Here is a 17,602-nt window from a genome sequence, read left to right as displayed (position 1 = left end):
CTGCAGATGTCTAAATGGGTACAAATGTGAGTTTATGTGGATGAAAGCATTAGTAATAAGCAAATAAGTTAGTAGTAATAATAATCCATACTATAGTAAAGGCAGAGCACAATAGTCAGATGCTTTTTATTTATGGAAACGGGCAGTTTCCCATCTTCTAATTCTGGTCTCCTAACTGTCCCCCAAGCCTGTCTACACTCTATGGGTGACAGAGCCTTCTCCTGCTATGCCCCCAAGCTCTGGAACACTCTCACCAAGGATATCAGAGAGTCACCTTCTCTAAACTCCTTCAAATCCAGACTCAAAACCTTCTTCTTCAGAAAAGCCTTTACTTAACTGGTTCCATTCTTTATCCCTCCACTCCTATTTTACTTTGTACCACCATCCATAGTCTCCTCTGTGTATTGTAATTGTGTTTTATCTTGTGTATTCTTTTTATTTATTGTTGTTGTCATTCTGTGAAGCGCTATATAAATAAAGTTTATTATTGTTATCTTATTATCTTCATATTTCTTATTATTATGCTCAGTGCTGCAGGAAGATTGTTTTTCTCTTGAATTAAGGCATCTGGTTTTCATCTGGTGATTTAAATACACATAATTATTGCCCTTATTTAGTTTGATGCCATTTTGCCTAGCAAATATAACTTGCACATTGAAACTTTCAATGCTAGCCTCCTACAGTTCCTGAATTCACTATTTTCCATCTTCAGAGATTGTCCTGTGTTTCAATAACACATCCTGAAATCGTCTTCTGATGTTGCTGTAAGTCACTTATATCCAAATGGAAGATGGCATTCTTTGTTTTCTCATCATCCTCTGGGATACTGGCTGGTCATCCTCATTCCACTTGACCAGCCAGTATCTTAATAAAGTCTTTAAGCTAATTTAGTGCCTTTCTTGTGGTTATATTTTCTTTTTTCCACCAGCAAGATACAATATGAGCCCAAGATGGAACAAAGTACACATAGGTGAATCTAAAACAGCCTTTGATTGAAGGTTTCTTCTCCCTTTTTTTAATTAAACAGCACTTTAAAATTAGGAAGTGGGACTGAAATCTGTGTCCAGCGTCTTTGCAAAGAAGAAAACCTTGGGTAAGTTGTAAACAAAAATTTAAAAAAGCTGCTTTCATTAAACTAAGAGCTATAAAATTGTTGGTCTAGACCCAGGCTTAATATTTGTTATAGAGTATTTGTGTATTTGCACGTACTCAGTATACAAGAATATTAGCACAATTATATTTATGAAATTTTCCTTGAAAACTAACCACTTTTCTAGGTTCTGTTTTTAATCTATCGTGCTGGTAAATACCATTGTTTTGTATGTAAAATTGAGACTTTTAAGATGTCTTCATTTTTATTATGAATAAGACAGCTATTTTTTTAGCTCATGAGAGGCAGCACTATTTTCCACTTTTGGTCCGGATGTTGCAGAGATGTGATCAACACAAAGAATTAAATGCACCTTCTTTTTTCTTTTTTGGCGCACCTGTATTTCACAGGTTACTTGGCCATCTGTGTGTTGCTAGCATAACGCAAAACTAATACTTTATTTAGAATAAAAATCCTGAACACAACAATTACCTGTTAGTGTGTGGTATTGAATAATAGAGCACTGAGTTCGCTTGATGGAAACATTTTTTTTGAAAAACCAAATTAAGCTTTCTCCAATACATGCAGCTTACTTTTATATTATGATCTTTCCTTCATCTTAAGATTTTTCTTAACTGTATCACTAGGAGTGTGTGGTCATGCAGAAGTAAGCTGTTGTAAAATGAGATTCTGGGTGCTCTGGGTTCAATTCCAGACCTGGGGTGCTCTCTGTGTGGAGTTTGCATGTTCATCCCCCATGTTAATGAGGTGTTTTCTCCATGTGCTTTGGTTTCCCTCCCCCAGTCCAAAGACATGCAAGTAGGTTAATTATCATCTGGGAAAATTGGCCCTGGTGTGTGGGTGTGTGTACTGTAGGTCTGCTTCTGTGTCTCTGCCCTGCGATGGGCATGCGTCCAGTCCAGGGTGTACCCTGTCTTGCGCCCATTGCTTGCTAGGAAACCTGTATTGGATAAAGAGGTTTGAACGTGGTTGGATGATACGTGTTTGTTTTGCATAGCATCACAGTTAGGTTGTATTCGTAAAGCCAGTGTTATTAACCAGTGCCCTGTGGTAGTCTTAAGGAGCTGCTTCTGAGAGTGCAAATGGGCGTGCCGGCCCAGCGCCAATACTACCCGGCTGAGGAGCTGGTATGGGACACGGCCAAGGAGTGCACAGCCCGGGCGCTGCGCCAGGCCATTGCCAGCCATTACGCGCTGCCCCTCGACAAGGTGGAAGTGGCCAAATACTTCCCAGACAAGTACGAGTGGATGGTGGTGTCCAGCTGGGTAAGACGAGACCTGCGGTTCTGGTTTCCACTGTAATGCGTCGGTCAACTGCTTTTGTCCCTTACATTGTGAGATTAGGCCAGCCCGCCTTCTCAATATTCTCACATTTAGACTGTGCACGGAAAGCAGATGAGATGCTCCTGAGCCCCTCTGTTAATTCCATATCCATTTGATTCCTTCCATGCATGCAGGCCTGCCTGTCTGTATCTAGTCTGCATGCTCTCCTCCTGTTCCCCCTGGGCTCTCTCTGATGCTCCAGTTTTTTTTTTACACAGACTACATTGTAGTGATGCCCGGGTTGACTCGCACCCATGGGGGCGGGGGTGGGTTTACTCGGGGGGTCGGGCGGGCCCGGGTTCGTTTCTCACAACCGGCGGGTGGGTGCAGGTCCCCCCAAAAAAACACCAAACCGCGCGTCACTATTCCATTTGATTGTATAGCATTACGCAAGGGGGGGGCTTGTTCAGTGTTAGCCTGTGTAGTCCCAGCTGCTCCGGCTGCCTGGGGATGAGCCACAGGTGTGAGGGCTCTTTAAAAGCACACTGGACACCCTCCCCTCCGGGAGGGACGAGCAGGGCACCCCCCAGGAAGGGGAGGAACGTCCACCGGCAGTCCCGGATTGTACTCGGGCGTAAGGCCGCTGTTTTTCCATGGTTTTTCTTTTTTCTTTTTGCCTGTCCCGTCGTGTGTCAGGCTGACCTTTTTCGCACGTCGAGTTTAGATTTTGTGCTGGCCCTGCGCTCCCTGCTCTTCCAGGCTGGAATCCGGTTAAGTCCAGTCTGGTCACCAGTGCGCTAAGCGGTTCTTTTTCCTCCCCAGACTGGACCCCGCAAAATAGGGTAGGCCCAGCCTGGATGTCAGGGTGTACAGTGACGCATTTTTCTTTTTTCTTTTTATAATTGTTTTTGCCCCCTTTTTTGTGTCATTTTCGGGTTCTTGCTAACCTCACACTGAAGCCTCCATCCCCTCAGTCGGGGCATCGACACATACCGGTGCTTTAAAATTGTCTTTTAATGCAGGGGTGCTTCACACATGGTGAGTTTTGGTCCCAGTATTGGCTGGGAGAAATATAACCAAACGGGCCAAGTGACCTTCTCCCATTTGTGATCTTACTGCTGTTCAGTTTTTTTTTATTTAGACCTTTATTTTCAAAGAGGCTTCAGGTGAGAACGAACAGCCCCCAGCACCCCCTAATCACTGCTCAGCACCGCTGTCGAAACTTTGGGACCTAGGTGACTGGTCTTGAAACTAGAAGAATAAGTCTTAGTAACAGGTTTGGGACAGCTTTGTGCGTCAGTCTGGAGAAGGAAAGCTGCAGAGAATGGGTCAAGATTAGATCTGGCACTGACAAATTAGGGATTTTGAGTAGAACATAAACCCAAATTCACAATAGTCAGATTTTACCCTATAACACTTATAAGAAAAACCCTATTAATCGCTTATGGTAATTCAAGATATTTAAGTATAAAAGTAAATAAGACGACTGTATAGGCTTACTAACTTGCTATCATAGGTGTGCATGACAAATGTTTCACAGAATAAAGCATTTTCTTCATTTTTTTTTTTCCATTTTCCGGAGCCACCACATTAAGTTGACACTTCGTGGGCTGTGAATCGACTGTATTTGTTTTAAACTTGGAAGCACAGACGCAGGACTCCTGTCAGTGACCTCTTTTCCCAGCGTTCAAGTTCCCTTTTCCCAGCCTCAGCTGCTTTTATCTGTGATTCTAACCACCAGCTTCCAGCTTACGTCTGTTAAGTTACTTTGTGAGCTTTTCGATTGACTTTGTGGCTTTTCACATACTGTATTTGAAACTTCCAAAGTTAAACTTTCATTATTGCACATTCTTTTGTAGCTGTATGGCCAGAAACAAATTCTTTCAATTTATAATGTACAGGTTACCTCTGGGGAAACAAAGGTTTGAAAGTGTTTACGAAGTCCACAGGCTGCACACGCACAGTGAAAAAATCATGTTGTGCACCAATCGCCTTAAATTACAATAGGTGCTTGTTTTGTTTTTTTCAGAGCCAGCAGGTATCCAAACGTAAGAAGAAGAAAAAGTTAGAGAATTTGCTGGGGGCACCTTTTCACCTAAAAGATGGGGATGTCATAGGGGTCAAGGTAATGTTCTGTTTGAAATTCAGCCAGAAGCATTATGAATGTGTCCAGGGACAAAGCTATCGGTAATGTAATTTAGCTGTACTAATTTTTATACTTCTATTTTCAGTTCTTTGTTAGAAACTGCAATAGCAATTTTTTTTCTGTTGTCATTCCTGCTCATAACACTTCTTTCTGGCAGCATTGTGGCATGGTTGTTAGCGTTGCTGCCTCACAGTAATGGGCCCTGGGTTTAGTTCTGGATCTGTGGTGCCATGTGCGTGGAGTTTGCATGTTGTCCCCGTGTTTGCATCGGTTTCCTCCAGGTGCTCTGGTTTCCTCCCACAGTCCAAAGACGTGCTGGTGGGTTAACTGGCTCCTGTGAAATTTCCCCCTTGGTGTGTGTGTGCGTGCGTCTGTCGAACCACATGCCCTTAGAAGGAACATTGTCCCACCCAGGGTGTATCCTGCCTTGTGCCCATTGCTTGCTGGGATAGGCTCCGGCTGACTTAGGAGAAATGGTGAGAAAATGGATGGGTGGAAAACCTTTGTTTCTGTTAGTGCAGGGAGAATTCACCTTGTGACCAGTCATCCATTAATTAGCATGATGTCACCTAATTCACATCTTTGTTAGGGAAGTGCAGTAGATCTAGCAATTGCAATAAAGCATTACAATTTAAACAATTCTTCATATTTCTAAGTGTTCTCCAATAACTGTTGATTTTTTAACATTTCTGTTACTTGAACTGCATTGTTTTACCCTAAACATTTTGGGAAATAGTTTTTAAGTGACACATCATTTTAACAGGTTACCTGTGTTTTTTACTTGTGTGCTAACTCCAAAACTTAATTTGTATGTATATTCAAAAATCATGTATGAGGTACAGTATGCTAACTCCAAAACTTAATGAAAGCAAACCTGCTTTACATAATACTTTATATGTATATTCAATAGTTAAGTATTAAGGTTACTTTGAGGTTATTCAACTAAATTGTCTTTTAACTGCTTGAAATTGGCACTTAAAGCAGCCTGATAATGTTTAGTGGAGGCACATTATTGAGCACTTTACAAAATAAAGTTCTATGGCTATGGATCAGGCACCTGTGTTAAAAATCGCCTTGATCATTCCAAGAAAGAGAGTGGTTGCTTAATTTGTATTTTAATATAGGTTTCACATCAGCGGTTCTTTATAATAATTATTTGTTCCTGTTTTTTCTTTAACCTGCATTGACCATCAGGGTGCAGAACAGTAGTTAAAAGTAACAAGTGTCTTTTCACGTAACAGAATCTTCTCATAGACCAGAATAAAGACTTCAGCACGCTTCGAGATGACATTGGGAAGCAGCAGCTCAGGCAGGAAGTGGAAAACAAGAGGAAGTAGGTTATTCAAGCCTGTGATCTCCACTCTTTACATTTTACATTGCTGTCCTTGTTACGTTTTAGGGGTTTGTAGCCTGAGATGAAGAACATAGCTGTTCCTTCATGATTGATCCTCTCCCATTGTAGTCTTTTGACACTCTAATTTCCAAATATCCAAGTATTCCTCACCGATAACAGGCCCACAATATTTTTTTAAGTGATTTGGTGCTCCTAAGCTTTTCTAAACTTCATGCGCTTTTCAAACATGAAGAGGTCATTTAGCCTGTCCAGGCTGTTTGGTAATTGGTAGCTTATCAATCTCTGCATCTCATCCAGGATTTTCAGGAAGGAATCTTGAGTGGCAGTTACCCCACAATATGGCTGGGTAGCTTGTTCCACACTCCCACAACTCTTTGCGTCACGACATGCTTTGTGTTCTCGGTTTTAAATGCACGTCCGCATAGTTTCCACGTGGGCCCTCTTCATTTCAAAGACATCCACTGGGTTGGTTTTATCAGTGCCAATGAGGACCTTGAATAACTGTGCCACATCAGACAGGAGAGATTGGAGGATATGTAGGCAGACTCCCAGTTTGCCCACTGAATGTGTTGAACTGCCTCTTCGCATTTGTAACCTTTCTTATCTTCTTGTAAATGTAAGCTGAGACGATAAAATACTGATTGGAATAATTAAAAAAAATATGAAATGGCACAAATCCTAGAAGAAAGATGCACCAGTCTTTTTTTAGCTCATTGTTATCTCTCTACAGCAGTGGGAAGAGGGTCAGCTTTCAGAACGCAGAGCCTTACCCAGAGAGGAAGCCTTCTGGACGCAACAGGAAGCCCGAAGTTGCCCTTTCCATCAACGTTGGAGTTTTTAGATAGCAGTGACTTCTCATCTGTTAAGGTGTCGACGCATATGATGTGTGTTTGGGTTTTTTTTTTTTAAAAATCTTCCTTTGGTCGCTTTTCCTGTGTCAAGCAACAATATTTTCCACACTCTCCACCTGGTTTGTGCCTGGCTTTGATCGATTGTGCAGTTTCCCCGAAGAGGTGAAATGGCGCCAACCATAGCAGACGTCCAGATGGATTAGCAGAGCGGTTAGTCTTCTAGGTCACCCTAAACCACTTGTGTTTTTAGGTTAAGGACACATGGACGTTATCGATAAGCTGGGCAAGTACATTGTTCATTTGTTCAGTTAAGGGAAATTGGTCTTTAGGGGCTGATGTGTTTAGCTGATCACTATTTCAGATCTTGAGGAACTGATGATTTAATGATTACTAATGAAAATTGCTGCTTTGGGGCTCCCTAGGGCCAGGGTTGGAGACATAAATATAAGCAAGGCCTAACATTTACAGGTAGCAAAAATTGTAAAGGGACATACCTGTTGATGCAGGGACAGTTTAGACTTCAGGACTCTTCTGGTTGGTCACTCAACGACACTTAAGCAGCTTTTAAATGAACTCTGATAACTCCCTGCTCAAACATACTATAACTATGCAATTAAAGTCGTAGTACAATCTGTGGTTATGAAGTGCTATTATAAGTATTTATCATGTGCTTAATTATGCCTAGTGTTAACATGCTGAGCAGTTTTCCAACACAATTTGACAAACAAAAACAAGTAACTGACTGGTTTCCAGGTGCCAGTTAATTTTGTACCCTAATAGTCATTAGAGATCAAACGGCAAAAGTAGCAGTTGATTAATAGGAATTTAGTTTTTTATGTAAAATGTACATACATGTTAACAACAAGAATCAATCATAAACGGTTGGCTTAAAGATACTACAAACAAAATATTTTGTACTTTAATGACAAAATGTAGGTTTGTCACGTACCTCTGTATTATCTGCTTGTATTGAAGCTTAGGGAGTAGGATGGGATGATTTTAAGTTCGTTTTTTTCTTAATGACAATAAATCCCATTTCAGGATACTCTTTGTGGTGTCTGATCATGTTGTAGTAAGGCTTTGTAAAATCATCTTAATGTAGTTGGGCTGGACGTGAGATTGAGGTATCCAGGCACGCCACATCTCCACAGAGCTTTATGGCTGAAAATGTACATTTAATCGCTGCTCAGTCGACAAGCACATGAAGTGAAAGCAACTGTGGTGCTGGTGCAGGAAAAACAGAGCTCTACTATCAAATGTTTGGCTTGAGAAAATCGTAGGAAAAATGGCTATTTTCTTATTTTTTGTACAGATTCTTTCTGTTGTGTAAATAAATGCAGCCTGCTTCAATGTTCTTAAAATGATGTAAAAAATAGATAGAAGAAAGCACAGCTTTGCAGTGGCATCTGGAAGTATGAATTGCCCCGTATTAAACTGCAGTGGCATGCTGATCCAATTGAACATCTCAGGATTTTTCATTTATTTTGTGAAAATCAGGAAAAAAAATTGATTTACTACAGAAATATGGGTTTTGTTAACGTTTGCATATTTGTTTTATGAAAACAAAATTAAAAACCAATCTGACATTTTTGGAAGAGTCTGTGTGAGGGTCACTGTGTTTTTGAAATGTGAAGGTCTTCCCAGCTTGTTTCCAGCATTAACAGAAGCCTGAATCGGGTCTGTGAGAATCGCCAACTCTTCAGAAATAAGCAGTTTGCCATTTCTTTTAATGAACTGGTTTTGGTGATATATTAAACCCACCAACACCAATACACAATCGTTGGAATTCTTTTACATTCCAATGTGTGCAATTTTTAAAGGACTTTAGTTAATGTACAGTAGTTCGAGTTCATTGCACAAAAATCAAAGCAGAAGAAAAGTATGTAAAGGTGTTCCAGTACATTAACACATCATGTTTTATATTTGGAAAAAAACACCTGCTTGATACTGACTAAATTCCATTCTGGAATTGCTCAACATTGCCTATGGAAAATTCTCTCATAATTGATTTAATGACGTAATTTTCCACTTCTTGACCTGCATGGGTGAAGCATAGTTACCATTCTGAAACAGCAGTGCACCAGCCTTGCTTTACAATACATAGACAAGTTAAACAGGTGAGTTTTTGTTGATTTAGTTTCTTTGGCTCTTCCTAGGCATTCCTTAAGGATTATCTAAAATTTGAAACCCACGGGACAAATCTTTCACAATACCTGCTGTCAATTAATGATGCATCTGCCATGATGTGATTCATTCTTACAGCACAGAAGTCCTCGATCTCAGAGCTCTTAAATCACGTTGAAATGTTCTCTGAACTGAAGCTACGAAAGACTCCTTATACAGTACTTGAATTTCTTGTTTCCACCTTCAGCACAGTGAATTTCTGCTTCCCCCTTAGCAGTGTTTACATGCATAATAAATCAGAATTAAATCCTTAGTTATTGTACAGCATGTATCCCTGACTTTCACCTGACAGGTATTTGTACTTTAAAATCCGTGTAAAAATAACGGTACAGCTGCAAACAGATTTTATTTCCAAATAGTTTATCTTGAACATGGTGGAATTTCCTGTTTTAACACGCATTCCTAGTACCATGCTAACATGTGTTTTCATGTTTTCTCCATTTCCAAGAATGGTGGTTGATTACATTTTCTTATGAAAGCAGAACAGATTTAGAACAACTGCTGCTATCTCTTAGCCCTCCTGTAAACACACATGATGTTTTAGACTCACCAAATGTAATTTTAAAATAATTTGAAGCATGCATTTCCTGTTATTCAAACTCTTTCTACATTTTGTTTATCTCTAATCAGCCACCAAATTCTGGCTGGTATAGCAGCATATAAAGCAGAGAGTTTCTATTAGCTCTTGAGCCAGTCTGGAGAGGGAGCATATGAGTCCAGTGTTGCAAAGAGCAGAGGCAATCGAGTGAGCAGTGGAGAATTGAGATCTGGTCTGATGAAACAGCTTTCCCTAAATTGTCAACAAAAGGATGAGTGTACAGTGTGGGCGGCACCTCAATTTAATTAACTCTACAACTCTCGGTGCTTAGCTCAAGCAGGAAAGTGTTCTGGTGGCTCTCTAATGTTGTGGGACACATTTTGCTGGCCTGGTTTGGCCACACACACGTTCCCCTTAAAAGGCAAGGCCAATATTAATCAATACTTAATGGTCCTGAATGTTGCGGCATCTCTGTCATGCTAGAGTGAATACATCTGGTCATGGTGAAAAAGGCCATTGATTTTCATTTCAGCTCTCCCATTTCAGTAAAGACCAGAATAAGCCTTGCTTGACTTTTGAGATAGAATGAGATCAGGCTGCAATACCGTAATCCTGCTGTAAAATAGAAAATAAGAGCATTCCAATCCTCTGTTACAGACAAGTAATAATTATAATAATTATAATTAAATAATTGCTTACACTTATATAGCACTTTTCTGGATACTCCATCTGGAGTCCCCATTACCTGTAAAGCGCTTTGAGTGGAGTGTCCAGAAAAGCGCTATATAAGTGTAAGCAATTATTATTATTATTATATTTTAATTTAAGTTTGTCATGTCAGACACAGGGAAAGGATTTTCAGAGGCCAAAAAACTTTTTTAGGGATATTACTCCGCCTAACACAACCAAGTAATGGAGAGGTTGAGATCAGTTTAGTTACATTTATTGTATTAGAAAAGAAATTAAGGAAAGGCTAAATTAGTATTTAAATTGTTATCTTTTTAAATTGAATTCAGGGTGCAACACTTAAGATGTCAAAGTGTCATGTGTTTTGCAATTTCATGTTGTAACATATTTTCCTGCTACCATATTTTCTTTTTACTTTTTTGTTCTACTTCCAAGAATGTTTGGACTATGAATGATTCAAATTCCTATATAATCAGATAAGATAATTTAAATACAATGCAATGCAGATGTAAACCTACCACTGTACTTCACTGATACCAGTTTAAGAGGAGATCTGGAAAGTGCCTATTTCATCTCATTTATATATACAAAATGTTATTAAATATTCAACTTAAATATATTTGTCAAGATGTGATATTTAACTGAGTATTTCACTTCTGCTTTTTTTACTGCTAATCATTATGTACAATCTCAATAGCGTTGCCTTGCAGTTCAAGGTTCTTCTTACAAGAAAATAAAAAAATAAAGAAGAAAGGAGACACTTTCAGGTTTCATGATCTGAAATTATTCTTCATGTTCCATAAGAATGCAACACAAACACAAAGAAAATCTTGCGATGTGATATTGCAGTATGTAGTTAAAGGCATATTTTATATTAAAACTGTTTTATGCAGAAGTAAGGCCTCATTGAGATTACTGTACATAATTATTTTCATCATGCTAAGCAAAATATATTGTTACTCTGGAATAGGTCTATAGAACAGTAAGAAGATAAATTCCAGTGCTTAAGGAAAGTTCTGACTGAAGGAACTGACACTTTTAGGTTTTGACTATGAGGGCACTTGATGCAAATATGTAAAATCCTAAAAGACACTGATGCAGTGAACTCAGTGGACTTCTTCAGAATAAACAGAGAAACACAACTTAGTGGAAACTACATGATGTGCATTTAAAACAAATTTCTTTCACCAAAGTGTTTCTGGTAGTGTGGTACAAGCCACCCCAGGCATGTTAGAAGTTGGTACCCTGGTTTCCTTCAAGTAACTGCAGGATTAGATACTTGGCTCAATTAGCTACTAACTGCCAACGGGGCTAGATGTTTGAACAGCCTCCTCTCTTTTATAAATGATCTTCCGTCATCATAATGCTAATAAAACACACTCCACTGCAAGGTTTTGAGAAGGTTATTGAATTGCTGTGTAAATCAATAATTTCCATTTAAATTGTTGTCGTGATAGAACTCTTAATCTGGCTAACAGAGAATGTTTATTTTTGGCACATGCTGTAGGTAAACTTTTGATAGGCTGAGCTGTGTGAGAGCGAGTACTGCAAAGGTCAAGGAGTGGTTATTTCCACTCTGAGTGTAAAGAGAACGAAGCAAAAACATTTCTGTCTGAAGAGCCTTAACAACACCCAACCTCTTCTTTTGTTTTTATTTTTCATTGTGGCATCAGCTCTTTTTAAGGTTTGCAATGTAGTTACTGGCACAGTAATCAGAAAGGTCACAATTGAAGTAACGAGAAGCAAATGTTAAACCTTCCGCTCCTTTTTTTCTTAAAGTGCTCCTCACTTTGTGTGCCTGGGATGTCAGGCACATGGAAAAACTTGACATTTTGACAAGTTAAATGCTCCCTATTAGAAAATGAACTCTGCTTTTGAAATCCCAGTAATAGTTTGAAATAATTTTAGTTACCTTCATTTTGTCATGAAAGAAATAAGCAAACCACTGAATTTGCCACTAAATTGTAACATCTATTAACAAATGGTTCAGAGGAATTGCAACAGTAAACAAGAGATATGGAGTAGTCATGTATATTGCAATTTCCTCTTATAACATACTTTCTAACACATTCAAGCACATTTTCACTTTCTTGATCTATTTCCAAGAATAATAGGACTGAAACTCATAATTCTGTTAGCAGATGTAACAGCAGTAAGATATAATAAGCAGATAAGAGATTTTAAATGCACATTCAAACCTACTGCTATACTTCATAGATTCTCTCATACTGTTGTAAGAGGAAAGCTGGAAACTGCCTGTATCATCTTAAATATATACAATGTTTTTAAAAAATATAATTGGCAAGAAACGCATCTCACTCTATGTGACAGTTTATTTTCAGTGCGGAATCGGTTCTTTCTAAGGCTCTGTGCGTCCCAATGTAACAAGTCACAGCATAAACTGCGTAACAATGAGTTTGTTTTTAACGGCTTTTCTCACTCTCCTTTAATTTCATAGTCATTTCCCGATGTAACAGACTTTCCAACTAACCAGCTAACATGTTTTTACTGGCTTGCTCCACTTTTAAGAAGAGGGGGTTTGTCTTCTGTTTTGACATGTACAGTAAGTAAATGTCATGGAGTGACAAAAAGTGGGTATACGACAGTGACTTGGGGATTTATTTACATTAAATATGTGTATAATGGCCAGCATTTCTGTCAGAATTTGGTGTGTTTTTTCTTTTTGTCTGCTTTCCTCTTTTCTCGAGGTCTTTGAGCCATCCCAGCTCAAAAACTGTAGCAGGTGACAATCGACAAAGACTGAGTGACAAACTATTGGCCTCAATGTCCATGAATTTCCACACAGTAGGCAGCGACACCTCAGATTGTGTGGTGGTGCTGAACAGGCTGGAACCGGACTTGGAACAAGGTCCTCTAAATTGTAATATTAGTTCACAAAAGGAATAATTCTTGGTAAATTCAACACTAAACAAGAGATATCAAGAGGTCATGCCTTTTACAAGTCTCTGTTATAACATACGTTTGTGTTTTTACTTTCTTGTTCTGCTTCCAGAGTGACTGGAATTTGCTACACTTCCTGTGTAAGCAAAAAGGATTTTATAAGCAATGTGACACAGATATACAGGTACTGCAGTACTTAACAATTTGATTCATAATGTAAGAGGGACAAAATTGTAAGATGGCCAGCTCAGGGAGAACTGGAGAGTGCTTGTATCACGTTAAATACAAATATCTATTAAATTTTCTCCTATAAAAGTATCCAGAAAGAAATCCACAAATATGAAACTAGAATAAAAGAGAGAAAAGGCAATGGAAAATCCCAAATTGGGTTAAATGGTGGAGCAAAGGGAGAACCCAAGATGAAGACAAGACAAAAGGTCCAGGTAATTAAGTGGCAAATCAATACGTGAGGTTAGTCACCAGCTTTTGGCAAGTAATACTGCACAACCTTGTGATAAAATGTATCTAATGGCCTTGGTTAAAGTTCTCTGATAACAAACAAATAAGACAATATCATGCACATTTACTTCTATCAGCTCTGTAACTTGGAAGTTTTGACACTATCTGACCTAGATAGAGTTGTGTCCACCAAAAGGAGACACGATCCGGGTGTGTATGACGCCAGAATTTCCTTTAAAACTTATGCACGCAGGAGTCAAAGCCGATGAAGCACCGACTCAACTCCCTGATACAAAAGGACGCTTTTTATGCAAAATCACAAACAGAAAACCCATCCAGAACAGTTCCAGTACAACTCCATGCCATATACTGTATGGTGTAAAGCCAAGGCTGCTAGCCTTGGTGTGTGATAAACTGTAAGAATTATAAGACTATTCTAGGGTTCCTTTAATCATTATTTAAGCAGACATTAAGTACTTCTGTATTTTGTTAATCATGGCTTATGCAGATAGCAGGCACTCTCGGTCCTGCTTCATGTTCTGGGTGCGCAGCCAGCTCACACTCGAGTTGCAGTTCGTAATTTCCCAGAATTCTAGCAGGATAGTTAGTAAATGATTTCCACTCAAAGCAAACTAGTGAAATAAGGGAAATGAATTCAATTTCGGTTTCCTTTTAAGACATTTTCTTCAGGGGATATTTTTTGTGCGCTCCCCCGCAATATGAAACTTTGAAATTTGCATCGTCATCAGTTGCTTTCGTCTATAAAGCTGAAACGGCTTCAGCGTTGGATACACTCCCCTTCTGCCGTCCTTCCCAGACAGCTGCACTCTTATCACTGAGAGAGGGCCACGGACTCTTGCGAGTTACTTCCCAGAACCGATCTTTGCCATTCTGCAAGAAAAGCATCATGTTTAATCAGGATCTCTGCCTTCAGGCTCTCTCTGCTGTGCTGGGAGTCCCAGTAAAATCATATGGGCAACAGAAAGCTGGCAATCCAAACTTCACGGCTCCAGCCCACCAGATGCTAGACATCAAGGCCCTTCACAAATTCTCTTTGCTAAGCAATGAAGACGGACAAACGGCACCGTTTCGCAGCAGGGACGGTGCTGTCTGCTTCCGTGATTTTTCAGGCAATAAGCAGTACATCGATCTCCCCGAGGAAACAACAGCAGAACTGCTGATGCCTCAACTCCAGTCCAGCTTTCGCTTCTCTGATCCAGTGCAAGTACTGTCCTCCAGGACCAAAACCAAGGCATATAGCATCAATCGTTCTGACGGACCATACTACATAGTGGGGAGTCAAGTCTTCATCGACGAATCCCAGTTTTTTGATCCCCCGTATGACTACGACCTGACCCAGATTAACGACAATGGAACAACCTTCTACCGAGGTGGAGAAGAATACAAGCGTCCCTGCGGATGGTATCGATACGCCGTCAAAGTTCTCAGCAAGTATGCCGATGGAGACAGGTGGCTGGGAGTTGGAGACCCTGAGTATCGTCTTACCTCTGCGAGTGGAGAGTGGCCAGTGTCCTATCATGGCACAAGCGAGAAAGGATCTGAAGGCATCATCTCTGGAGAGTACAAACCAGGCCCCGGTGCAGTTCACGGACGTGGCGTCTATTCCTCTCCCGACATCCGAGTGGCCACTGGGTACGCCAAGGAGTTCACGGCCAGCAATGGAAATAAATACAAGATCGTTCTGCAGAACAGAGTGAATCCGCGGATCAGAAAGATCATACCTGCCAGCGCTGCGCACGATGTTGGTGATTACTGGCTCATACCAGAAGGCTATGTCATGAGAGACTCCATTCGTCCGTATGGCCTGCTTCTGAAGCAAGTGTGAAACAATGGTTTAGTCTTGCCTTTTCTTTCATTTTGTGTGCAAATAACAAAAATAGGAAAAGCCTCTAAAAGTCATTTGTAACGTGAGGATTCACATTTCAGAAAATCGACAAGGTATATTTTTAGCTTTAAACATTTGTGGTGCGTTGGAGGTTCTGCAATTGTATTTGCTAATTATGATCATATAATGTTGCAAAATGAAACATTTAGAGGGTATCCTGAGATTAACCAAACTTTATACTTAAAAATTAATTCTGTGTGGAATATAATGGGCAAAAAGCTGAATAAACAGCTTTGTAATTTTGTGGGGCAAAAGTGATTTTAAATCCTTGTATTTTCAAGATTATCTTAATTTGCTGTACAATCCTTCAATTTAAAAATATTAAATGAATTGCAAGTTCAGATAACATGACTTAGACTTTGCTTTTGTATGTGTTATCCTTCTTTTATGTGTTTTGCAATAGAATCTTTAAGAATAAAAAGTATCGACATTTTTGGCAGTTTGTGTTGTGTTTGTTTCTAAATTTACATACTGTAGTTCTGACATTTCGAATGCAACAGGTAATAAATATTACGATATACCTTAAGACATTTGCATGTTTTCTACATACAAAACAAAATGTTTTATACTGTACATTAGAATCTGCTGTTAGAAATTAAAACAAGCATCCGGAAAATTCCTGGTTCAAATTCAGGCTGTGCTTCCAACCTAGTATAGTCCAGCTTCCGGTGGAACTGAATTAGGTGGAGTCACACAATCTCTTACACAAGAAATGTCACCAAAAAAGCAATGTTTTAAATCAGGTAACGGCTAATAGTATATTTAAAAAAATGAAGCAAGACAAGTAATTCAAAAGCACCCCGAATCAATGAAACACAACAGACTAAACAGAATAGTAATTACTCTTCATTTGTCATGGAGCTGGTCTTGTTTATTTCATAACGCAGTGCAGGACAGGATAGGATTTACTGGTCTGTGCCTTTTGTAGCTTCACAAATGAAAAAGCAGCGTGTGAGCTTGGCAGCTTTCTCCTGTCCTATAGAACGAGACAGAAAAGAAGCACCGTAAGGCAAAAAAAAGATCGCCCTGCTCCTAAGATGCTATTCAGAAGATCCGGAATACTTAAAGGAAGATATATTTATTCTGATTTTTTGTTCACTGTCGTCTTCACTTCTATACACCAGTTTTTTTTCGCAGGGAATTCAAAATTATTGGCGGAGTTCCACAACCTCAGTGTTGGACTGTCCCATGACCTCTCTCCTTTCCCAATTACAGTAGGCTGTGTGCCCCTCTCTCTGTTTTTCATCCTGTTATTTTGTTCCATGACCAGCATCCCCCTCTGTGAATGAAAAAGCATAATAAACCAGTGTGAGCCTGCTTCACCTGTGCCAACCCATCTTTCCACAGAGCCATTGCCACAACATATATTACACTGAAATATTCAGACATAAATGATCATCTTGGAATTATACAATGTATTGCCATATAATTCTTACCATTCATTCAAAAGTTGGAAATGAGTACAATCAATTGGTTACAAAATACAAACAAAATTTTGCCCTAGATTTTAACATCTATTAACAAATGTTGAATTCACACCAAATGCAACATGAAACAAGAGATATAAAGATATCAATGTCATACATTTTGTAATGTATTAATGTCACCTGTTGTAACATACTTCACAGGTAATGTTCTAACGTGTTCTACTTGTGCGGTCCATTTCCAAGACATCTTTTTCGACCCTGTTGCTTGTGAAACATCAGCAAGGTGAGCTGTCTTGGTTACTGAAGCTATTATTATTTATTGGAATAATATTTCTACAAGTTTAATTGTTCTCTACTAAGTTTGTAGAAATGTTTGACTCTTGCCTCAGTTTTATCTTGAACTTGGGTTTGACCTTTTCCTCTTCCTTTCATTCTGTTCCCTATGCACAAGAATCAGTGACACAGGATGGAAAAGCACAATTATATTCTCCTTCAGTATATACTTCAACGTAATAAACCAACAAAAAGTTTCTCTTGTTTTTTTTGCCTTTCTAAACAGAAGAACCACACGTACTGGAAGTGTATAACGCCCCCTAGGGGTTTCATGCTGACATTGCAGTTGTATACTAGCGGAACCGGGCTTGTCTACAGGTAAATACAGGAGTTTATGTGATAAGCGATACAGAGAGCAAATTTGGTGCAAAACAAAAATCATACATAAACAGTAAAAAATTGCAACACAGAATGTGGTCACATTGTATATGTTCCAAATCATT

At 39.3% G+C, this 17,602-nt stretch overlaps 2 protein-coding genes across 2 annotated transcripts in view; both read left to right on the top strand.

The window, feature by feature from the left end:
- usp40 (ubiquitin specific peptidase 40) overlaps positions 1-8,319 on the top strand; it is a 35,063-nt gene extending 26,744 nt beyond the window's left edge. The window contains exons 27-31 of the mRNA XM_015359379.2: positions 1,028-1,093; positions 2,166-2,376; positions 4,403-4,498; positions 5,761-5,852; positions 6,604-8,319. Coding sequence (XP_015214865.2) covers positions 1,028-1,093; positions 2,166-2,376; positions 4,403-4,498; positions 5,761-5,852; positions 6,604-6,718 — 580 coding nt within the window. The 3' untranslated portion in view covers positions 6,719-8,319. The remainder of the gene's footprint in view (positions 1-1,027; positions 1,094-2,165; positions 2,377-4,402; positions 4,499-5,760; positions 5,853-6,603) is intronic.
- Positions 8,320-14,174: 5,855 nt separating this feature from the next.
- Positions 14,175-15,838, top strand: LOC138241977 (uncharacterized). The gene has a single exon (XM_069196433.1). The coding sequence runs from the start codon at positions 14,401-14,403 to the stop codon at positions 15,337-15,339; it is 939 nt and encodes a 312-aa protein (XP_069052534.1). The 5' UTR covers positions 14,175-14,400; the 3' UTR covers positions 15,340-15,838.
- Positions 15,839-17,602: the final 1,764 nt, after the last annotated feature.

Source organism: Lepisosteus oculatus, chromosome 12, assembly GCF_040954835.1.
Source record: "Lepisosteus oculatus isolate fLepOcu1 chromosome 12, fLepOcu1.hap2, whole genome shotgun sequence".
Lineage (NCBI taxonomy): Eukaryota > Metazoa > Chordata > Actinopteri > Semionotiformes > Lepisosteidae > Lepisosteus > Lepisosteus oculatus.
This window is presented reverse-complemented; position numbering and strand designations above follow the sequence as displayed.

Bases quoted from the DNA above. Each gene is read 5' to 3' on its own strand.
- LOC138241977 (XM_069196433.1), top strand. From the start codon at position 14,401: ATGTTTAATCAGGATCTCTGCCTTCAGGCTCTCTCTGCTGTGCTGGGA.